Genomic DNA, 24,923 nt, shown 5'->3' with positions numbered 1-24,923 from the left:
GTTTAATTGGAACTAGTATATTAAGGTATAGAATCTACATGTAATCTGTTAGTGTTAGAGTTTAGAAGTTTAAATATTGTTTTCTTTTGTTTCAATAAAGTTTGTAAAATAACCAAGTCCTATTTCTTATATTAGTTTCCATGCCATCTTTAGACTTAAAAAAAGTTATGGTCTTGGTCCCATCTCTTACCCACTGACTCACCAGGCGCCTGTAACAATGTCAAGGTGAAGCTGCTGACTATTACTTTTTTTTAGAAAATATTTTATTGAGGTAATTATAATTTTAACAATTTTCAACATCAAATTTCAACAAAAACAAAAACAAGCTGCTGACTATAACAATAACAAGTTTGACAGCTAAAAAGATAAAATAAAGATTAAGGACAATAGATATGTATGTACTAATACTAGCCAATTTTGTAACTGGACGCAAAAATACAATAAAAGGAAAATTTAAAAGGAAAGAATAAAGTAACAAAGAAACAATCATGGAAAGTTCACTTTGACCAGCTGTTGGGCCAAGAGCTGTCAACATATACCTTGAACATATATGTCAGAAAGAGAATGTGACATTAGCATCGAGCCATTTACTCATGAAAATCTAGTAAACCCAATTACAAAAGCCAGATCAGGAAAAGACCCTGGACTGGATATGGTTTTAGAAACTGAAAGATACTTAAAATTATGTTCTATGGCTGAGTAACCATACTTTCACTAACAAAAGCGAAGGCAGCTGCCACATTCTTGGAAAGTTGTATTATACACCCTCAAAAGCAAATTGAAACCTTACGATCAACTCTGGGGGAATCTCACTTAAACCAAAAGCAGCAAAGATTTACAGCTGACTTCCATTAATAAAGTACTCAACTTGTATGGGATACAGAAATCCTGATAGGATACATGATGAATAAAGAGGAGTAAGGACTGTCGTAGGGACTTTAATATTTAATTGATGATAGAGATGAAAGTTAGTTGGTTGTGAATGAAAATTATCTATTTATTTCAGTCGTGCCAATAATGCAAGGACACTCCTATGACTCATATTCCTGAGAGTGGAAGGAAAAGGTGGAGTCAGGCAGGGCATTGCTGCAGACATATAGTGACACACGGATGCTTTCCCCTATAGCCTAGTTCTTGTGCTGTTGAATATTACAAACCAGAAGATCCCAAATTAAGTCCGGTCAGTATTGAGTTTGCTAATCACAGAACGGCAGCACTGGTATATGTAAGTAGTTTTAGTGTTTATATATTAGGGAGGTGACAAATCAGCCATTATACAGTTCACTAACTGGTAAGACTTTGGCTGACTAAAGAATTAGACTGTTGTGATACCCTTCATAGTCCATATCTTGTTGAGACTTAAAGGTTGTACCAGGACTCTGAGCTGCCCCACAAAATTTATTTAAAATCCTTTTTATTGGCATTTTCAAAGTTATGTACATTTGCCATTCGTTTTAATTTATTATACAATGTAAAATGGCTTTGGCTTACTGGTCTTTATGTACATATTGTTGCTGTCTAGTTTGGAGTGACCTCTGCCCCCCCCCCCCGCCCCCTTTCCCTAACCCGTCCCCCTCTCCCCCGCCCATCCCCCCGATGTCCTCCTTGGTCGATCCAGGACAGATGTTCCCCTATCTGCCTTTCCCCTCTCCCTTTTCCTTTCTGCCTCCAGCGGCTTCAGCTGTGTTAGTTTTGTGTGGGGAGGGGGGTTCCCCCCCCCCCCCACATGCCCCTCCCCCCACCCACCCCCACCTGGCCCCCTCCTCTACTGTTGTCTCACTTTGCCCTTCTCAGGCTCTCTGCCTCCTTCCCCCCTGGGTTGTGCATTCCTGCCATTTCTCCTTGTCCTTCTTCCTTTTCCCTTTTTAATCCTTCCCTTTTCCCTTTCTACGGGCTGTTGCTGGCCTCGTACAGGTTTTGGAACAGACCGACAATTGCTCTCATGCAGTGAGGAAGCCTTCCTCTGACCCTCGTATGGCGTATTTGATCTTCTCCAGGTGGAGAAATTCAGCTAGCCAGTCTGCAGCTGTGGGTGGTGCTGCTGATCACCAGCCGAGCAGGATTCTCCGGCTTGCGATTAGGGAAGGGAATGCTAGGGCCTCAGCCTTCTTGTCCACGTGTCGCTCTGGATGCTCTGATATCCCGCATGGCTTCATCCTCACCCCCACAACCTTGGACATTGCCTCAGAGAAGGCTGTCCAGAACCCAGCAAGTTTGGGACAAGCCCAGAACATGTGGGTGTGGTTGACCGGGCCCTTCTGGCACCGTTCACATTTATTCTCTACTTCCGGGAAGAATCTGCTCATTTGGGTTCAGATCAGGTGTCCTCTGTATACCACTATGAACTGCATGAGACTGAGCCTTGCGCAGGAGGAGGTGGAGTTTGTCCTGCTCAGTGCTGCGATCAAGGGTCCCCACCCTACTTCTGTTCCCAGTTCGTCCTCTCATTTCCGTCTGGTCTCGTCCAGTGGTGTTCGGGCTCTGTCCAGTAGCTGTCCGTATATCTTTCCACAGAGTCCCCTTCCTTATTGTCCGTGCTCAGCAGGTGCTCTAATAGTGTGGTCTCCGGGGCCCAGGGGTATCCTACTGTCACTTTGCAGAGGAAGTGTTTTATTTGTCGATGTCTCATGTCCTGCCCTGTCGGTAATTCACATTCCTCCGTCAGTTCGTTCAACGTCGCTAGTCTGTGTCCTATTTAGAAGTCCCTGACTGTCAGCATTCCCCCGCCCTGTCTCCATTTAAAAAAAGTTGAGTCTAGCATGGCTGGCGGGAATCTGTGATTCCGGCAGATGGGGGCCATGGGGGACATCCCGGTCAGCCCGAAGTGCTGTCTTAGTTGGCCCTATGTTTTCAGTGGGGCTGCTACCACTGGGCTCGATGTGTATTTTGTCGAGGAGGATGGGAACGTTGCCGTGGCCAGGGCCCATAGGGCCATTCCCTTGCAGGAGGCCTCCTCCATTAGCACCCACTCCGAGTTCAGTTCGTGCACCCATCCCCTCTTTCCGCTGTTGTTGCCCAGTGGTAATATTGGAAGTTTGGCCTCTCTTAATTTTCCTCCTTTGCAATGGTGATTTGGGGACTCTTGGATTCTTGTCCCCCCCACACAAACGCCATAATTTATCTACATTTTGGAAGCAGGCCTTGGGTATGGTATGGACCTAAACAGGAAGAGGAGCCTCGTCAGCACGTTCATTTTGATAATCTGCACTCTCCCCGCCCAGAAGAGTGGGAGTGCGTCCCTTTTGACTTCCTCCACCAGGCTGGTTAGGTTCCACTTGTGGATCTGTGTCCAGTCTCTGGCTATTTGGTTTCCCAGGTATCGGAATCTGTTTTGAGCTATTTTGAACAGGAGTCCCTCCAGCTCAGTCCCTCCCCCATTTGGGTTCACTGGGAATGCCTCACTTTTGCCCAGAATGCGTTTGTAACCTGAGAATGTTCCGAACTCTTTCAGGATCCTCATGGTTGCTTTCAGTCCCTCCTATTACTTTGAGACGTACAGGAGCAGGTCATCCGCATAGACTGCTCTCTGTCTCCTCTTTGGATGCCCTTCCAGTTTTTCATGCCATCGTAAGGCTATCGCCAGGGATTTGATTGCTAATGCAAACAGGAGCGGGGACAGTGGCCTTTGCTTCTTTGTAGCTGGAAATATTCAGAGCTGGTGGTGTTGGTTCGAACACTTGGGAGCGATGTATAGGAGTCTCACCCAGATGGTGAATCCTGCTCCTAGCCCAAACCTTTCCAGTACATCGAGGAGATACTTCCTTCAACTCTGTCGAAGGCCTTTACTGCGTCCAAGGAGACGATCGCCTCTGGTGTTCTCTCCGGGGGGGGGGGGGGGGGGGGGGGGGGGGGGGGGGGGTCATTTTTGCATTCAACAACCACCTGATATTCGTAGTGGGTTGCCTACCCTTGACAAAGCCCACCTCAACGACCACCTCTGGTACACAGTTCTCCAGCCTTTTAGCCAGGACCTTTGCGAGTATTTTCACATCCACGTTCAGCAGCGAAATGGGTCTGTATGATCCACATTCCATCGGGTCTTTGTCTTTTTTTGGTATCAATGAGATTGTGGCCTGCGCTAGCCTAGAAGGCAAAGTGCCCCTTGCTAGTGAGTCTGCGAACCTGTCTCTTCGGTGTGGGGCCAGGGCCGGTGCAAACTTTTTATAGAAGTCCACCGGGAACCCATCCGGTCCCGGTGCCTTCCCCGCCTGCATGGAGCTGATGCTTTCTATGATTTCTCCCTGATCTATTGGTGCTTCCAGCTCCCCCCATCTGTCTTCCCCCACAAGTGGCATTTCCAATTCGTCGAGGAACTGTTTCATCCCTGCGTCCCCGTTGGGGGGTTCAGAGGTGTACAGCCCTCGGTAGAAGGTCTCAAATGCTTGATTGACCTCTTTTAGTTCTGCTACCAGTCTACCTCTGCTATCCTTTACCTGCGCGATTTAACTCGTGGCTGCCTTCTTTCTCAGCTGGTGAGCCAGTAGGTGGCCAGCCTTTTTTCCGTGTTGGTAAAAGGTCCTCCGTGTCTGGCGGAGTTGGTACACTGCTTTCCTGGTGGATATGCTGCCCCACAAAATTGCCCGATCATTAATTTTAACCTTTACTGACCTCTGTGGCCAGATTCCCAATATGTGTTGCTCACATAAAAAGCACAGCACTGGAGTGTAAGTTTATAAAATCAGCTTTTTAGTCCAGGCCTGCATACTCCTGCACGCTACCTGAAGGCAACGTTTGAAGCATTCTTTAACCTGGCTTTGTGTTGAAAAGAGGTGAGGAAAACATTGGGGATGGTGTGGACAGGACTGTGAGTCAGTCAAGAGTAATTCTTTCCTGTTGGCATGTATACTACACAGAATTCACAACACAGAGTAGTAACAGTTTACTGAATATTGTAACAGGTTCTGCAGGCTTAGCACAAATCTGAAAACACCAGAAGACAATGAGCAGAGCTTTTCCTAATGTCTCAGTAAGTGCGTCCCAGCTCAGTATTACGTCAGCTAATCTCAATGAGGGTGCAAATTGCAATGCTGGAAAATGTTTGGAGGAAACAAAATAAAACAATTACCTTACACATACTAGGAAGAAGGATCGATTCACATTGAGATTGAAATAGAAATAAGGTTTAAAGTAAAACATAATCCTCTTTAAGTTCTTTAATGACATTCTATACATTCATAATTCAACCAGTATTGTTAATTGGTTGGGTTTTCGATGCATGGGCGTGTAGTGTGGTTTGTATAAATCATAATTGAGGAACACAATGCTTGACTGGCTTCTTCTCATATCCAGACTAAAGGTAGAATATGACAGCTGCTTAGCTTCATGAATGAAAACATCTGCAAACATAATGAATTGAGACAATATAGAATAACCTCATTATTGAACTGCAGTCGGAGCTAGAGTTTTCTTTTCAGTGTTTACGATGGTGTTTCAAATTTACTGCCTCTGAGGTACATATTTTGCTTTTTCTATGATATTGTCACTCCATTTAATTAGAGTGTAATAGCCAGTCATTCCAGCAGAGAGAGCTATTGTCTGCAGTTTGTGTTTAATCTACAGTGCACTCACTTTCACAGAAGCATAAGATTTTACAGTCCCCCCCCCGCAAACATTTTGACCTACCACACCTGTGCCAGCTCCCCAAATGATCTACCCACTTAGTCCCTTTCCTTGTTCCTTCCCCATAACCTTTTATAACACCCAGAATTTCATAACTGCATCCTATTGTTAGGTGCAGTGATTTTCAGTTTGAATTTGGGATATGATAAACGATTAAATGAATCTTATTTTCAGGTCGGTACAGTGGTGCAGTGGTTAGCACTGCTGCCTCACGCCGCCGAGGACCCGGGTTCAATCCCGGCCCAGGTCACTGTCCGTGTGACGTTTGAACATTCTCCCCGTGTCTGCGTGGGTCTCACCCCCACAACCCAAAAGGTGTGCAGGGTAGGTCAATTGTCCATGCTAAATTGCCCATAATTAGAAAAAAAAGAATTGGGTATTCTAAATTTATTTTTAAAAGGTGAATCTTATTTTCTTTCAGCCCTGCTTTCTTTTCTCACTCCTCCAGCGGTCACTGTCCTTCTCCCCTGACAGCAGTCATCAATTCTAGAATCATTTGTTCCTCGTCACCATCACCTTAGTGGGCTGTTGGCATCGTCTTCCTCCTTTGGCTTTCTTCAAACCTCCTTCAGTTCACGTCTCAATGTTATCCACCTGTCCGATTTATTCTTCTTCATCTTCTGGTTCTTACCCTCAATTTCTCCTTCAGTTGTTGCCAGGTCAAACAAGGCTGCCGGGCCTTTGTTTCCAGTGGCTGGACTTGGCCACCTTTCTCTCCCTAACTGTACACAGCAACCCTTTCGACTCTTGACCTTCTACTCTTGATCTAACCCCCTCATTTGTTTTTCTATCCATCCAACATATTCTGAGCATTCTCCGCCACTCCCACATTTCAAAAGCTGCTATCCTAGATGTAGGAGCTGTTTCAAGGCCTGTGTATTGAGTCGACTTCCATGTGGGCTTTTCTCCTGTGGCTCAACTCAGTACAAAGAGCAACAGACACATCAACAATCTGAAGACGGTTTAATATTCTACAAGCTTGCTTTCATCTACATGAGCGATAAGACCTGGAAAGCTGCCAAAGTCCTTCTACAGAACAAAGACACAAACTTAGCACATATACAACATTCAAAAATTAATAGCCCTCCCCAGTTGGATCTGATCCAATCCCTGAAGCTGTTATGTTTAAACTCACCCAATAGAATTGCAAGCAATGTTAAACCTTCACCCAATAGAATTGCAAGCAACCCATGATTAATGCCAGGATCCTCATCCCGACAGCTATGTACAATCGCAACATCCTGTGCTGTTTGTTTGTGAGAAACAGATCAACAGAACCCGCACCCTGGATTGTTTCACGATTGATTACTTATTACTGCTATGTCCTAAAAATACATGTTTAATGGTTAATAATGATTACTCTGTACTCTTCCTATAATTCATCCCAATCCTTAATAAAGTAACTTATGTAAAACTAATCTAGTGGCATGCTAACTATTTAGTGTTAAGAGGTATCGTCGCTGAACCCCTCCTTCAATCCCCCCTTTTGGCACTTGGCTAGCCCAAGAACAGGCCATTAAAGAGACATTGTTGGAGTCTGGCCTTGGTGTGGAATGGACAACAGGCAAGAGCCGTAACAGTTCCTCTTTAACTAGGGGGCGACAGTCTGTCTGCCATTCCCTAATGCGGCGTCGGAAGCAACAGAGCGTGATTAAAAAATATAAACAGCTGCAAAATTACAACAATGTGCGATATAATACGTATCCATGGATGGATATTGGTATTCAGTCCCCACTTCCATATTTTAGAGAAAGAGTTCTGTGACTGAAACTGTCCCGTCGCCTTCTCGGTGTGAGTTCTGGATGAGCTCCTGCTCCTTGTTCCAGAGGTGGTCAATTCGCGTCCCCTCCTTCTTAAGTCCTTCCCAGTCAGCCCGCAAGTACGGGATGCGTGGAAGTCCCTTCTGGACGTATCGGTGAATCCGTTGGTCATCGTCAGTTCGCTCGAGGTTATCTGCTTCCACGGTGGACACCTCCCTGTATGGAGTCAGTTCATGTCGGCCAATGGTAATAGACTCGGATAAATTGGTTAGAACAACATTATGTCCAGGCAATTCACACACAATGCCATGCTTGGTATAATTGTGGTATGAATTCACAATGTAGTAGTTGTGTTAGTATTGAGCATGATTAAACACAGTCTGGTTAATTCGACCGCTAACGTTCAGTTCTCATACGTAGTATACCCACAGTATTCTTCCGCACTAATGGCTCTCTCTGGGCACAACCAGTTATTTCCCCCACCCCCTTTGCATACCCGGAGGTCGATAGAGAATATCCTACCTGCCCTTTGGATTGCATGTGCAGGGGCATTCTTCAGTTTAACTAACACACCATTCCCATAGTGTCCCAAGTTGTGCACCTGAAGAAGTTCATGTGTACTGTTCTCCCCTGCCCTGGGAACATGCAACATCATTTCCACTAGGGGGGTGTGGTTATCATTGGCAAAGGGAATGCAACTGGCCAATGTCAACTCCCTCAGATGTTCAGGAGTTTGGTGGGCAGTTTTGACCCAAGTCATCAATTGATCATTGCTCACCCAATTAGGTACACGGTGTGTAGCCAGCTGGAGTAGGTTGGCCTGAAGACATTGTAATACGTATGTTGCATACATATTACATGCCTGCATGCAGCACACCTCCTTCGAGAAAGCACTCTGTCTATCAATTAACTCATTAATCGTGGTCTGATATGGTTGCAACTGTCTAAGTTCTCTCCACACACGCTGATTGACTTGCTGGCTAAAGTCTGTAGCCGTTTCGGCATCCTGGTATATGTCCTTAACTGTAGGTCTCATTTGCTCTTTCATAACCTCAATCTCCTCACTTATCTCAGCAATGTCATGGGCATTGACAGTCGAAACTCCTGCCCGATAACCTCCAACCGCCAGTTCCACTATGCCTCTCTGTCGTTGCTTACGTGTTGCCAATCCACTCCCATCCAAAATCACCCTCTCCAAGGCTACAAACAATCCTTGCCCATAGCAATAGGCTGGAGTACAGTTTCTTTGCTTATCTCAAGTTCCGCCCCTCCAGTTATCACCTCCAGGAGGCACATTGCTCTCCCTGTCATTAACTCAAAAGGGGTTAGACCCATCCCCCGGGCGGGGGTGGCTCTTTGACACAACAATATTGGCGGCAGGGCCCGTACCCAATTATTCCCTTCCTGCAATATAGCTTTGGCCAGGCTCTTTTTTAAGGTCCAATTCATCTGCTCTACCATTCCCGAGCTTTGAGGATGGTATGGGATGTGGAATCTTTGCCGGATCCCCAAAATCTTACAAGCCTCCTTCATGACTTTTCCCGTGAAATGGGCCCCTTGGTCAGAATCCAGTTGGAGGGGCACCCTCCACCTTGGTATTATTTCATTCACCAATATCAAAGCCACGGTACTTACACGGGAATGCTTCCACCCACCGGGTGAATTGATCTACAATCACCAAACAGTATGTTTTACCATGTACCCGAGGCAAAGGCCCAGTAAAATCCAATTGCAAATGTTCCCATAGTCCTTTGGGCCGGGGCTGACTTCCCATTTTTATCTTGCAGGGACGGCCTGGTTCTACCAGGGCGCACTGTATGCATCGCTGGTAGAATTTGGTCACATCCCTGCCCATTCCCTGCCACCACCAACATTCCTTTAATAGTTTGATCATATTGTCTCTCCCTGTGTGCGCTTGTCCATGTTATATGTCTAACAGGGATTGTTGCACGGCCTCCGGGCTATTATCTTTCCCTCTCTCCTCCATATTCCATCATGGCCTATCCCGTTCTTTCTCCACACCTCCTTTTCCTCCACTAGTGCTCATTCTTGCACCTGCCCTACATCAATATCAGCATTGCCTGCGGCCTTCACGGCTGCTATTTCTGGAGTCTGCATCCCCACCCATTCCTGCTCTAATAGGTCTTTCGCTATCTGATCGGCCCAGCCTTGCTGAGCAGAATTCTCAATTCTCCGATGGGCTTGGACCTTAATCACAGCTGCTTCTAAGGGCTGTCGGGCGGCCAGGATCAAGTCCTTGATTAAATTCTCATGCTGTCTGTGTCCTCCGCTGGACACAAAGTTCCTGCAATAGTTAAATAATCCCAGCACTTGTCTGACCCCTCATACCGTGTGGGGTCTCTGCATGCAGAGCATGGCTTTCTTTCTGTCTTCCGGAATTTTTTTCTTTCCTTGAGCAATAATATGTCCTAAATATGTCACCTGACTCTGTCCAAGCTGTGCTTTGTTTGGATTTAGTTTAAGTCCAGCGTCTTGGATCGCCTGCACCACCTGGTGGAGGGCCAGGCAGTGTGATGCTGAACTGTTTGAGGCGATTAAAATATCATCCACATATTGTAGAATAGTGGTCCCGACACAGTGTAGGGGTTTGATTATCTGGACCATATTCTTATGAAATATAGCGGGGCTATTGTGGTACCCTTGTGGTAAGCGGGTCCAGGTGTACTGCTGGTTCCCCACTGTAAAAGCAAACTTGTACTGATGCTCCTCAGCCACGGGGGATTGACCAAAACCCGTTAGCTATGTCTAGAACTGTAAATATCAAGTGTTCCAGCCCTATGGTATTAAGAATACTCGCCGGGTTTGCTACTATCAGGTATTCCCTGGCTGCATGACTATTTAGGGCAGTGTAGTCGATGGTCAGTCGGTAGCTGCCATCTGTTTTTTTAACGGGCCATATAAGTGAATTAGTACAGGAGGAAGTTTTAGTTACAATCCGTTGCTGTTCCAGATCAGCAATGATGCCTTTGACGGCTTCCAATTCTTCCGGTTTAACAGGATACTGCTTGTGTGGAGGGTGAACTCCTCCAGGGATTGCTATGGCGGTGATGGCAAGGTAACCGCAATCCTGCCTGTGTGAGGCCCAGACCTGGGGGTATTGGGAGGCTAGGTTTCCCCAGGCCGTTCCCTTCGCCCAACTGGGCCAAATAGTCGGTACCCGGGAGATTGCACATCCTTTCCGTTGCCCCCATCAGTCCCGTCTGTAGGGTTTGTTCCACGTTATGGAGGCTGCCTTTGTGGCAATTACAGCCCCCAGCTGTTCTAATAAATCTATCCCCAGAATGCTGCCTTTCCCAGTCGAGCATTTCCAAATTTGAACCTGTTCTGCTTGACCCCCTATTTCTAAAATGATCGGTTCACTTAAGGTTGCCGTTCGTGTTCCTCCAGTCACTCCCTGTAGTTGCATACTATGATTAGTTGTCGGCAAGGGTAAATCTGTAATGGACACGGTTGCCCCGGTGTCAATCAGCATTGTACAATGCTGACCCCCCCCCCCCAACACCGCGTCCACATACACCGGGGGGCCCTGCCCTGGGTTCCCAGGGCTGCTAATTGTAATTTCTGTCCCAACAACTTCTGTAATTCGGACGCTGTGATTTGAATCACTGGCTGAGGCTGCGCTGAGACGAGGCTGCTAGGGAGGAACTCTGTGCCAGTCTTTGATTGTTGGGTCCCTGTCCTTCCTTTCCTCCCCCTTTCGCCCAGCAGTCCCGTTTCTCGTGGCCATTCCTCCGCGACAGTTAGTACATCGAATTACCCTCCCGGTGGCCCTATTCTGACATTCCCTCGCAAACTGTCCTTTCCTCCCACATAACAAACATTCCCCTTTTGCTTTAGGTTGGAATTCCCCAGTTTGAATTGTGGGTAATTTGGAGTTTTTCTGGCAATTTGCCTCAGTTTTCATGGCCCAATTCATAATTTCCTGATATGTATTTCCTACCGGGAGACCCATTTCTACTATTTTAGTTCGGGCTGGACTGAACCCGTCCTTTAACATATTTTAAAATATCTCATCTTTCTGGGGGTTGACTATACCCCCCTCATTTACATAATTTCGGAACTTCCGTTCCCCGTATTCGTCTGCTGTTTCTTTGGGACCTTATTTAACGAGTGTCACCTTTGTCCAATTAGCACTACCGTGTCCTAAGGCTCGCTCCAGGTCCCGTTTAAAATTAGCATATTTCTGTTGGTCTGTTATCCATCCCCTGCTTTATACCTTGGCGGGTAACATCTGCCAGGCCGAACCAGGTAATTTCCTCTTTGTTAACAGTCTCACGTCATCCAGGGTTAGATCGTGGGTTTCCCGTAATTCATCCATGGTTTCCCAAAAGGCTGAATTAGTATGGTTTTGGCACAATGGACCGGGTTTGTCCATGAACATTTCCGCTGCAGTCAGTGGCATTGCTTGAGTAGCCGTTATGGCTCCTCTCCCACCCGCGGCAGTTTCGAATGTAGTTCGAATTGGTGCCATGGGAGCGGATGGGATTTTTGAATTATACGGGGGTGGATAGTCATTATACTGGGCTGCTTCGTCAGCTAAACTGGCCCCGTCTATTTTCCCCTGTTCTCCTTCCTCCTCAGGGAGGGAGGACTATAGTGGCTCAGCCACCATCCTTCCCTGTGGTTTGTTCAGTCCCTCCTCCTGCGCTTTTCTGATAGGGGCTGCTTGTTTCTGCTCTGCCTCAGTGTTGAGGTGATTTTTCATCAGTGCAGCAAGTATTACAGCTGCCTCTCTGCCTTATTTTTAGTCTGCCCTGGCCACTAAGCCTTTTGCTCAGATTCGGGCACTTCTGAATCATATCCTTTTTCAACCATCTTTTTGATCAACTTCCTATGCTCAATTACAATGGTTTGTATCATACTGCAATCAGGTCCCCACTGGGGGCTCCCTGTTTTGGACTCCATCGAATCGTCGGAGGGCCCTACCCTTTCCACTCTTCTTCTTTTAAAACACGCGGCGGTTTATCCTGCACTGCTCCTTGGCGTGGTACAAAAGTCCGTCTTTGTCCACCCAATATTAGCCCATTCTCAGTGTTGCTTGTGTCTGCTGCTACCTACTCGCAACTTGCACCCCTTGTCCGAATCGCACAATTTATGGATCCGACCGTGTGATACGCAACCTCTATCTACTGGGTGGTAAATCAAAATGTACTCACCCAGGGGGGCATATCATTCTGGTCAGAATCCTGTGGACGATAATGCTCGCAGCGCCAAATAATGTAGGAACTGTTTCAAGTCCTGTTTATTGAGTCGGCTTCCACGTGGGCTTTTCTCCTGTGGCTCAACTCAGTACAAAGAGCAGCAGACATAGCAACAATCTGAAGACAGTTTAATATTCTACAAGCTTGCTTTCATGTACATGAGAAATAAGACCTGGAAAGCTGCCAACGTCCTTCTACAGAACAAAGACACAAACTCAGCACATATACAACATTCAAAAATAAATAACCCTCCCCAGTTGGAGCTGATCCAATCCGTGAAGCTGCTATGTTTAAACTCACCCAATAGAGTTGCAAGCAATGTTTAACTTTCACCCAATAGAATTGCAAGCAATGTTTAAACTTCATCCAATAGAATCGCAAGCAACCCATGATTGATGCCATGATCCTCATCTGACACTATGTACAATCGCAACATCCTGTGCTGTTTGTTTGTGAGAAACAGAACAACAGAACCAGCACCCTGGATTGTTTCACTATTGATTACTTATTACTGCTATGTCCTAAAAATACATGTTTAATGGTTAATAATGATTACTCGGTACTCTTCCTATAATTCATCACAATCCTTAATAAAGTAATTTATGTAAAACTAATCTAGTGGCATGCTAATTATTTAGTGTTAAGAGGTATCATCACTGAACCCCCCCCCCCCTTCACTAGAATAGAGTTTCAGAGTCCAATAGATCTTGTGATACCTTGCCAGACTGGTAATCTCTAGTGCCCATGCATTGAATGCTCTCAGAATTTACTGATGCTGAGTTTGGTCTTCCAGCAACGTCTATACATGCACTTTCCAGAAGGTTGTGGCAAGGAGCAGAACTCCTATCTGATTTATTTCCTTGCTTTCTTGCTAATGGACGATAATAAAAATTTTTTAATAGTGTCACAAGTCACAAGATGATAATGGCATAGTGTAGGTTAGATGGCTTTTGTTTCGATGCAACATCGTGGGCCGAAGGGCCTGTACTGCGCTGTATCGTTCTATGTTCTCTATGTTCTAAGTAGGCTTACATTAACTGCAATGAAGTTACTCTGAAAAACGCCTAGTCGCCACATTCCGGCGCCTGTTCGGTACACTGAGGGAGAATTCAGAATGTCCAAGTCACCTAACAAACAGTCTTTCGGGACTTGTGGGAGGAAACCAGAGCACCCGGAGGAAACCCACGCAGCCACAGGGTGGATGTGCAGACGACCCAAGCTGGGAATCAAACCCGGGTCCTGGTGCTGTGAAGCAACAGTGCTAACCACTGTGCTGCCATGGCGCCCGTACCGTGCCAATGAGACCAGTTGGAGTTTTATGAATGGTTGATGGGGTATGATTTTGTAATACTGCCATTAAATCCAGTAGTCTAATGATAAGATTATAACACAATAAACAGCAAGAAGAGGAAGTTGAATTTTACCCTGTCAATTTAGTTTGGGTTGAAAGCTGAAATCCAGGTGTGGCAAGATGGTATTTAATCAATCAATTCACCACTCAGTCCTTTTCTGTTGTTATTTAATTGGTCTGTTTGGTTTTGAAACTCAATTACCGAAACACTGATTTAGAGATGTGCTATAATCTCCAACTAGGTGATGTTGTCCAATCCAGTGCTGGAAAATGCGGTCAATGTGGAAGCCGTTGAGATGTTAAAGGAGAACCCATCACGTTATCGAGAAATGATTTTGGAATGTGTCAGAACCAGCAGAAAGCTTAAAGAAAGTAAGATCTTTAGAGTCAGAAACACTTGAAATATTTATATAGTGAGAATATAAGGCATGGTACTGCCTGCCTGCTAGGTTTCTATATATTTTAGCAGCACACAGAGCTGAGACAAGGGAAGAAAGCTCATTTCTGAATTTAAAATTAGAAACTCTTTTTAAAAATGGAATAGACCAGCTCAGTGGCTCAGCTGATGTATGAAGCACATCTGTATTTGCCAGCAAAGTTCCAGGATTGATCTTGAGTTCACTTTTATTAACTGGGCCTATGGTGGTGAATCTGAGCTGCTCTGGCTTGGAGGGGGAAAAAATGAACCAGAGATGTTGCTGCTGATCACTATTAGGTCTCCAACTGGGAAAGTGTACACCTCTGCTGTGTACAGATTGGACATGGGCATGATGCCGATTGGAGTGAAGACTATTGATACTCATCGTCCAGAATTACCACTAGAGTGGTGGTGGAATGATTTCAGGGAAGAAAATTGAAAAAAAGAAAATGTTTCTCAAGTGTTAATTTATAAAAACAAATGGGATCTTTGATTCAAATATGAATATATGAATGTTGCTTCCAGCTCTCGCCCTGATTTAATTAACCTTTCATTCTTTCCGTCAAATATCTCCCTTTAAATCGTAGAATCATAGAATTTAGTGCAGAAGGAGGCCATTCAGCCCATCGAGTCTGCACTGGCCCTTGGAAAGAGCGCCCACCATATCCCCACAGTTCCACCCTATCCCCATAATCCCACCTGTCCTTTTTTGGACACTAAGGGCAATTTAGCATGACCAATCCACCTAACCTGCACATCTTTGGACTGTGGGAGGAAATCAGAGCTCCCGGAGGAAACCCACGCAGACACGGGGAGAACGTGCAGACACCGCACAGACAATGTCCCAAGCCGGGAATCGAACCTTGAACCCTGGAGCTGTGAAGCAGCTGTGTTAACCACTGTGCTACCGTGTGTGGTAGTCGGTATTAGGGTTATTACAGTACCCAGGTTGATGCTGTAAGACCATTGGTGTGGGAGGTACCTGAGACAGCAATATCATTGGTGAAGCCTACCTACTGGTTCCGCCCAGTAAGGCGGAGTATAAGAGCCTGCGTCTCCTTAGCAGCTGCATTCTGTACCTGCGCTGCTGGGGGAAACATCTAGTCCAATAAAGCCTTCAATTGTCTTCCAATCTCGCTTCTGGAGTTATTGATCGAGCATCAATTTATTGGACCAGATTTTAAAGAATGGAGCTCCGAATCAAGCCGGAGTGTCTGCAACTCAGCCCCCATGCGGCAAACTCAGTGGCAACCTTCAAACACTGGCTGGCGTGCTTCAAAGAGTATCTCAGGACAGCCACGACTGAACCTACGGAGGACCAGAAACTGCAAGTTCTCCACTCCAGAGATCTACACCCTCATTGAGGATGCGGACGATTTCGACGCTGCAATGACCCTGCTGAAAGGACACCATATACCCCCAGTAAACCAGGTCTACGCCCGACATCTGCTAGCGATGAGGCGACAAATCCCCGGGGAATCGCTGGAGGAATTCTACCGTGCGCTCCTCGTGTTAGGTAGCAACTGTGACTGCCCGCAAGTTTCAGACAGCGACCACACACAACTTTTGATCCAGAACGCTTTCGTTGCAGGTATGCTGTCCTCCCAAATCTGTCAGCGGCTGCTAGAAAAAGAGACACTAGGCCTCAAGGAAGCAAGGATCCTTGCTTGCTCCCTGGATGTGGCCTCCTGAAACGCCCGCGCTTACGTACCCGACCGCGCGGCGGCCCTTTGTGCAGCGTGGAACCCCCCCGCGGCCGACTCCGATGCATCCCCCATCCCCCCCCCCACAAGCTTGCGCTGCGCGACTACCAGGCAGCCCCGGGGGGCCCCGCTGCTATTTTTGCGGGCAAGCCAAGCACCCCCGGCAGCCCTGCCCGGCCCGCTCCTCCACCTGCAAAGGGTGCGGCAAAAAGGGCCATTTTGTGGCGGTATGCCAGGCCCGGGCGGTCGCCGCGGTCTCCGGTGACGAACCGGGACCGCCACCCCAACCCTCTCCACGAGACATGTGCGGCCAGCGGGCGCCGCCATCTTCCTGTTCCAGAGCCATGTGCGGGCCCCGGGCGTCGCCATCTTGTTCCTCGGGGACCACGTGCGACGGATGGGCGCCGCCATCTTGCACACCCCCAGCCATGTGCGACCAGTGGGCACTGCCATCTTGGCTGGAGTCTCAGGACCCCGGTTCGGATGACCACACACCGCCCGAGGAAAACCTCCAACTTCTGCCACGACTTGCCTCGGTGACCCTGGACCAGTCTCGGCCCCGAACACTCTCGACCACGACGCCGACCGTGCTCATCAGTGGGCACGAAACATCCTGCCTGATCGACTCCGGGAGCAAACAAAGAACAAAGAAATGTACAGCACAGGAACAGGCCCTTTGGCCCTCCAAGCCCGTGCCGACCATGCTGCCCGACTAAACTACAATCTTCTACACTTCCTGGGTCCGTATCCTTCTATTCCCATCCTATTCATGTATTTGTCAAGATGCCCCTTAAATGTCCCTATCGTCCCTGCTTCCACCACCTCCTCCGGTAGCGAGTTCCAGGCACCCACTACCCTCTGCGTAAAAAACGTGCCTCGTACATCTACTCTAAACCTTGCCCCTCTCACCTTAAACCTATGCACCCTAGTAATTGACCCCTCTACCCTGGGGAAAAGCCTCTGACTATCCACTCTGTCTATGCCCCTCATAATTTTGTATACTTCTATCAGGTCTCCCCTCAACCTCCTTCGTTCCAGTGAGAACAAACCGAGTTTATTCAACCGCCCCTCATAGCTAATGCCCTCCATACCAGGCAACATTCTGGTAAATCTCTTCTGCACCCTCTCTAAAGCCTCCACATCCTTCTGGTAGTGTGGCGACCAGAATTGAACACTATACTCCAAGTGTGGCCTAACTAAGGTTCTATACAGCTGCAACATGACTTGCCAATTCTTATACTAAATGCCCCGGCCAATGAAGGCAAGCATGCCGTATGCCTTCTTGACTACCTTCTCCATCTGTGTTGCCCCTTTCAATGACCTGTGGACCTGTACTCCTAGATCTCTTTGACTTTCAATACTCTTGAGGGTTCTACCATTCACTGTATATTCCCTACCTGCATTAGACCTTCCAAAATGCATTACCTCACATTTGTCCGGATTAAACTCCATCTGTCATCTCTCCACCCAAGTCTCCAGACAATCTAAATCCTGCTGTACCCTCCGACAGTCCTCATCGCTATCCGCAATTCCACCAACCTTTGTGTCGTCTGCAAACTTACTAATCAGACCAGTTACATTTTCCTCCAAATCATTTATATATACTACAAAGAGCAAAGGTCCCAGCACTGATCCCTGTGGAACACCACTGGTCACAGCCCTCCAATTAGAAAAGCATCCCTCAATTGCTACTCTCTGCCTTCTATGGCCTAGCCAGTTCTGTATCCACCTTGCCAGCTCACCCCTGATCCCGTGTGACTTCACCTTTTGTACTAGTCTACCATGAGGGACCTTGTCAAAGGCCTTACTGAAGTCCATATAGACAACATCCACTGCCCTACCTGCATCAATCATCTTTGTGACCTCCTCGAAAAAACTCTATCAAGTTAGTGAGACATGACCTCCCCTTCACAAAACCGTGCTGCCTCTCACTAATACGTCCATTTGCTTCCAAATGGGAGTAGATCCTGTCTCAAAGAATTCTGTCCAGTAATTTCCCTACCACTGAAGTAAGGCTCACCGGCCTGTAGTTCCCGGGATTATCCTTGCTACCCTTCTTAAACAGAGGAACAACATTGGCTATTCTCCAGTCCTCCGGGACATCCCCTGAAGACAGCGAGGATCCAAAGATTTCTGTCAAGGCCTCAGCAATTTCCTCTCCAGCCTCCTTCAGTATTCTGGGGTAGATCCCATCAGGCCCTGGGGACTTATCTACCTTAATATTTTTTAAGACACCCAACACCTCGTCTTTTTGGATCACAATGTGACCCAGGCTATCTACACCCCCTTCTCCAGACCCAACATCTACCAATTCCTTCTCTTTGGTGAATACTGATGCAAAGTATTCATTTAGTACCTCGCCCATTTCCTCTGGCTCCACACATAGATTCCCTTGCCTATCCTTCAGTGGGCTAACCCTTTCCCTGGCTACCCTCTTGCTTTTTATGTACGTGTAAAAAGCCTTGGGATTTTCCTTAACCCTATTTGCCAATGACTTTTCGTGACCCCTTCTAGCCCTCCTTGCTTAAGTTCCTTCCTACTTTCCTTATATTCCACGCAGGCTTCGTCTGTTCCCAGCCTTTTAGCCCTGACAAATGCCTCCTTTTTCTTTTTGACGAGGCCTACAATATCACTCGTCATCCAAGGTTCCCGAAAATTGCCGTATTTATCCTTCTTCCTCACAGGAACATGCCGGTCCTGTATTCCTTTCAACTGACACTTGAAAGCCTCCCACATGTCAGATGTTGATTTGCCCTCAAACATCCGCCCCCAATCTATGTTCTTCAGTTCCCGCCTAATATTGTTATAATTAGCCTTCCCCCAATTTAGCACATTCAACCTCGGACCACTCTTATCCTTGTCCACCAGTACTTTAAAACTTACTGAATTGTGGTCACTGTTACCGAAATGCTCCCCTACTGAAACATCTACCACCTGGCCGGGCTCAGTCCCCAATACCAGGTCCAGTACCGCCCCTTCCCTAGTTGGACTGTCTACATATTGTTTTAAGAAGCCCTCCTGGATGCTCCTTACAAACTCCGCCCCGTCTAAGCCCCTGGCACTAAGTGAGTCCCAGTCAATATTGGGGAAGTTGAAGTCTCCCATCACCACAACCCTGTTGTTTTTACTCTTTTCCAAAATCTGTCTACCTATCTGCTCCTCTATCTCCCGCTGGCTGTTGGGAGGCCTGTAGTATACCCCCAACATTGTGACTGCACCCTTCTTATTCCTGATCTCTACCCATATAGCCTCACTGCCCTCTGAGGTGTCCTCTCGCAGTACAGCTGTGATATTCTCCCGAACAAGTAGCGCAACTCCGCCTCCCCTTTTACATCCCCCTCTATCCCGCCTGAAACATCTAAATCCTGGAACGTTTAGCTGCCAATCCTGCCCTTCCCTCAACCAGGTCTCTGTAATGGCAACAACATCATAGTTCCAAGTACTAATCCAAGCTCTAAGTTCATCTGCCTTCCCCGTAATACTCCTTGCATTAAAACATATGCACTTCAGGCCACCAGACCCGCTGTGTTCAGCAACTTCTCCCTGTCTGCTCTGCCTCAGAGCCACACTGTCCCTATTCCCTAGTTCTCCCTCAATGCTCTCACCTTCATGAGCTTCATACACCCCAACACGGTATGGCGCAAGTTAATCTACCCAGTTAATCAAAAATCTCCCTGGCCTCCGGATCTCACTCTGTAGAGATCAAAGGGTTCTGCGTAGCGAACCTCACGGTCCAGGGAAGGGAATTAAAAAATTTCCGCCTCTACATTCTCCCTCACCTCTGCGCTGCCACGCTCCTAGGATTAGATTTCCAATGTAACCTCCAGAGTTTAACTTTTAAATTCAGGCCCTATACCCCCCTCACTGTCTGCTGCCTCGCAACCCTCAAGGTCGATCCACCTTCCCTTTTTGCGAACCTCACCCCGGATTGCAAACCCGTCGCCACCTGGAGCAAATGGTACAGTGCCCAGGACCGGCCCTTCATTAGGTCGGAAGTCCAGCGGTTACTGAAGGAAGGTATTATTGAGGCTAGCAACAGTCCCTGGAGAGCTCAAGTAGTGGCAGCTCCTGGACCCATCCTGCTCCGCAAACATGTGCGGGCGCACAAGTCAGACCCATTGGTCGAGAGGGTCCACCTTCTTCACGCTAACCCTCAATACACCTACGTGGCATACCCCTACGGCCGACAGGATACGGTCTCCCTACAGGACCTGCCGCCCGCTGAGTCCCCATCCACACCCCCACCCTCCCTCCCACCGGCGCACCCACAGCCGGCCCCTTCCCAGGTGGATCGGTTCTCCCGCTGGTCCCATCTTGGGGTGATGAAGCTGCCGAAGAAGCCGAAGCCACGCTCCCGGAGCCATGGATGCCCGAGCCGACGCCTGCATCACCGCCGGAACTGCGACGATCGCAGAGGACGACCAGGGCCCCCGACCGACTAATTGCCTCATTTTGAATGTAAATAAATACTGTAAATAGTTGCGACATGTAACGAGGCAAAACACTGTACTAATGTATACTGGGTATCACCATAACCTCAACCTCTACCACTGGATAACGTGAGACCACCACTCTCGCCGGACTCTTTTTTTTTAACAGGCGGTGAATGTGGTAGTCGGTATTAGGGTTATTACAGTACCCAGGTTGATGCTGTAAGATCATTGCTGTGGGAGGTACCTGAGACAGCAATATCATTAGTGAAGCCTGCCTGCTGGTTCCGCCCAGTAAGGCGGAGTATAAGAGCCTGTGTCTCCCTAGCAGCTGTATTCTGTACCTGCGCTGCTGGGGGAAACATCTAGTCCAATAAAGCCTTCAATTGTCATCTAATCTCGCTTCTGGAGTTATTGATCGAGCATCACCTGTTATCTATTACAAGCAAAGCCACTCCAACAGCTCCCTGGTTATACTTTTGACCTCCCATTTCCAAAGAAGACTCCATTCCTTTCTTCTATTTTCGCCATGTCCATCACAGGTGTTATGATTAGGGCGGCATGATGGTGCCGTGCTGCCTACGGAGCTGAATCGACCCCGGGTCACTGTCTGTTCGGAGTTTACACATTCTCCCCATGTCTGCGTGGGTTTCACCCCCACATGTGCAGGTTAGGTGGATTGGCCACACTAAATTGTCCCTTAACTGGAAAAAAATAATTGGGTACTCTAAATTTATTTTTTTAAAAAGAAGTTTATGCCATCTTCCGCACGATACTTTCCAATATGTCCTCCCTGTTCCTCAGCCAAGGACTCTTTTCTACATTGTAGACAAGATCCTTAATCACTATCATCCCATTTGCCATGCTTCTGCTCCTACCATCCTTCCTTTCTCCTGCGACACTGACAGGATCCACCTTATTCTTGCCTTCCACTCCACCAGCCTGCACATTTAATTCTTTTCTCCACCTCCAACATGATTCTACCACCAAATGCATTTCTCTTCAGCGAAAGGTCAGTCTTAAGATGAACTTGAAGAAATGAAAAGGGTAGATGGGGGAGGAACTAGGGAGCATTGGTCATTCATGGTGAGAGTGGGAGGAGGTCTGGAATAAGGTTGGGCTGAGCAGACAAGGGAAACCGGCAGGAATAGCTGAATGGATGGTTGTTAACAAAGAGATCCATGAGTTCCTTGCAACTGTTATTAGGCAGACAAGATATTGGAGAAGGGTCTAAGGAAGAGGTCTGTGTCCAATGCAGATATGGCAATAGCTGTAATGCTGAGGTTTCTGACCCTTGGACTTGTGTCAGAAAACAATGGGGCTTTATGAGGGTGTTGGGAATTGATGGAAGACAGTAAAAGTCTCAGGCGTAATCCAGTTAGCTGCTAAGTTGATCTAAGTTAGCTGCTCTCAGCTAGGGGCAGCAGTTAGTATCAGTGATGCACGATCAATGACCACTAAAGCGAGGTTGTAGTCCAACTGAAGGCTTTAATAAGCTAGATTTTCCCCCCAGCAGCTCAGGTACAGAATGAAGGCTGCTGGGGCGGCACGGGCTCTTATACCCCGCCTAGCAGGGCGGAGCTACCATACAGCTTGACCAATAGGAACCATACAATATCTACCAATGGTGTCCCAGTGTTACCAGGTACCGTAATACCTCTACACAGACTACCACATTCACCCCCTGTTAAAAGAGTCCGGCAGGGGTGGTGGCCTGATACTACAAACATGGCAACGTGGTAGAATTAGTTATGGAGGTACCGTAGTACCTCCGTACAGCGTTTTGTAACTATTTACAATTCTATTAACTATTTATAATTTATGATTTAAATTTACAATTTAAAATGAAGCAATCAGTCAATCGGGGGCCCTGGTCATCCTCGGTGATCGTCGGAGCTTCGGTGGTGACTCCGGTGGAAGCTCGGGCGTCTGTGACTCCGGGAGCGTGGCCTCGGTCTGTCTGGAAGCTTCGACACCCCTCGACGGCGCTGATGAGGAAAACAGTTGACCTGGGAAGGGAGTGCCTGCGGGGTGCGTCGGTGGGTGGGGGGGGGGGCTAGACGGGACCGACGAACGGACCAATCCTCCTATAAGGTGTCCTGGTGGGGGGAGGGGGGACTGGTGGCTGGGGTGTGCGTGGGGCTCCGGCGGGCGCCAGGTCTCGTAGGGAGACCGTGTCTTGTCGGCCGTCGGGGTACGCCACGTAGGCGTACAGGGGGTTAGCGTGGAGAAGATGGACCCTCTCGACCAACGGGTCCGACTTGTGCACCCGCACGTGTTTTCGGAGCAGGATGGGTCCGGGAGCTGCCAGCCAGGTCGGGAGCGAGGTCCCAGAGGGGGACTTCCTGAGGAAGACAAGGAGACGTTTGTAAGGTGTCTGGTTGGTTGTGGTACAAAGCAGTGACCGGATGGAGTGGAGGGCATCCGGGAGGACTTCCTGCCAGAGGGAGACTGGGAAATTCCTGGACCGTAGGGCCAGTAGGACGGTCTTCCAGACCGTTCCGTTCTCCCTCTCTACCTGTCCGTTACCCCGGGGGTTGTAACTGGTCGTCCTGCTCGAGGCGATGCCCTTGCTGAGCAGGAATTGACGCAGTTTGTCGCTCATAAAGGAGGACCCTCTGTCACTACGTTTGTAAGCGGGGAACCCGAACAGTGCAAAGATGCTATGGAGGGCGTTGATGACGGTGGTTGCGGTCATGTCGGGGCAGGGGATGGCGAATGGGAACCGGGAGTACTCGTCAATCACGTTCAGGAAGTACGTGTTGCAGTCGGTGGAGGGGAGGGGGCCTTTGAAGTCCATGCTGAGGCGTTCAAAGGGACGGGAAGCCTTTATCATGTGAGCTTTCTCTGGCCGGTAGAAGTGCGGTTTGCACTCCGCGCAGATTTGGCAGTCCCTGGTGGCTGTCTTGACCTCCTCGATGGAGTAGGGCAGGTTGCGGGTCTTGATAAAGTGGGAAAAGCGAGTGACCCCCGGGTGGCAGAGGTCCTCGTGGAGAGCTCGGAGGCGGTCCACTGGTGCAATGGCACATAAGCCGCGGGATAGGGCATCAGGAGTCTCGTTTAGATTCCTGGGACGATACAAGATCTCGGAGTTGTAGGTGGAGAGTTCGATCCTCCACCGCAAGGTCTTATAGTTTTTTATCTTGCCCCGCTTTGCATTATCGAACATGAAATCAACCAACCGTTGGTCAGTGCGGAGTGTGAATCTCCTGCCGGCCAGGTAATGCCTCCAGTGTCGCACAGCTTCTACTATGGCCTGGGCCTCCTTTTCGACTGAGGAGTGGCGGATTTCAGAGGCATGGCAGGTACGTGAGAAGAAGGCCACGGGCCTGCCCGCTTGGATGAGGTTGGCCGCCAGAGCTACGTCAGACGCGTCGCTCTCGACCTGGAAGGGGAGGGACTCGTCGATGACGTGCATCGTGGCCTTTGCAATGTCCGTTTTGATGTGGCTGAAGGCCTGGTGGGCCTCTATCGACAGGCGAAAAGCTGTTGATTGGCTCTGGGACGGGCCTTGTCCGCATAGTTGGGGACCCACTGGGCGTAGTAACTGAAAAACCCTAGGCAGCGCTTCAGGGCCTTGGAGCAGTGAGGGAGGGGGAACTCCATAAGGGGGCATATGCGCTCAGGGTCGGGGCCAATAACTCCATTTCGCACTACGTAGCCGAGGATGGCTAAGCAGTCGGTGCTAAACACGCATTTATCCTTGTTGTATGTAAGGTTAAGGATCTTTGCGGTCTGGAGGAATTTTCGGAGGTTAGTGCCGTGGTCCTGCTGGTCGTGGCCGCAGATGGTGACATTATCGAGATACGGGAATGTTGCCCGTAAACCGGACCGGTCAACCATTCGGTCCATCTCGCGCTGGAAGACCGAGACCCCGTTGGTGACACCGAAGGGAACCCTTAAGAAGTGATAGAGCTGCCCATGTGCCTCGAAAGCAGTGTATTTGCGGTCACTAATGCAGGTGGGGAGCTGGTGGTAGGCAGACTTAAGATCCACCGTGGAGAAGAACTTGTAATGCGCCATCCTGTTTACCAGGTCGGATATGCGGGGGAGGGGGTACGCGTCCAGCTGCGTAAACCAGTTGATGGTCTGACTGTAGTCGATTGCCATCCTATGCTTCTCCCCGGTCTTTACCACCACTACTTGAGCTCTCCAGGGACTGTTGCTAGCTTCACTGACTCCTTCCCTCAGTAGCCTCTGGACCTCTGACCTAATAAAGATCCGATCCTGGGCACTGTACCGTCTGCTCCTGGTGGCGACGGGTTTGCAATCCGGGGTGAGATTCGCAAACGGGGAAGGTGGGTCGACCTTAAGGGTCGCGCGGCAGCAGACAGTGAGGGGGGGTATAGGGCCGCTGAATTTGAAAGTTAGACTTTGGTGATTAGACTGGAAGTCTAATCCTAGGAGTGTGGCCAGAGGT

At 48.4% G+C, this 24,923-nt stretch overlaps 1 protein-coding gene across 4 annotated transcripts in view; it reads left to right on the top strand.

The window, feature by feature from the left end:
• Positions 1 to 24,923, top strand: part of LOC140427309 (ubiquitin-conjugating enzyme E2 U-like) — an 87,315-nt gene that overhangs the window by 35,123 nt on the left and 27,269 nt on the right. For all 4 annotated transcript variants that reach the window (XM_072512872.1, XM_072512873.1, XM_072512869.1 and 1 more), the window contains one exon: positions 14,195 to 14,324. In XM_072512872.1, coding sequence (XP_072368973.1) covers positions 14,195 to 14,324 — 130 coding nt within the window. The remainder of the gene's footprint in view (positions 1 to 14,194; positions 14,325 to 24,923) is intronic.

This window comes from Scyliorhinus torazame, chromosome 7 (assembly GCF_047496885.1).
Source record: "Scyliorhinus torazame isolate Kashiwa2021f chromosome 7, sScyTor2.1, whole genome shotgun sequence".
NCBI classification, from domain to species: Eukaryota; Metazoa; Chordata; class Chondrichthyes; order Carcharhiniformes; family Scyliorhinidae; genus Scyliorhinus; species Scyliorhinus torazame.
Note: the sequence above shows the minus strand (reverse complement) of the source record. Positions and strands in the feature narration are given on the sequence as shown.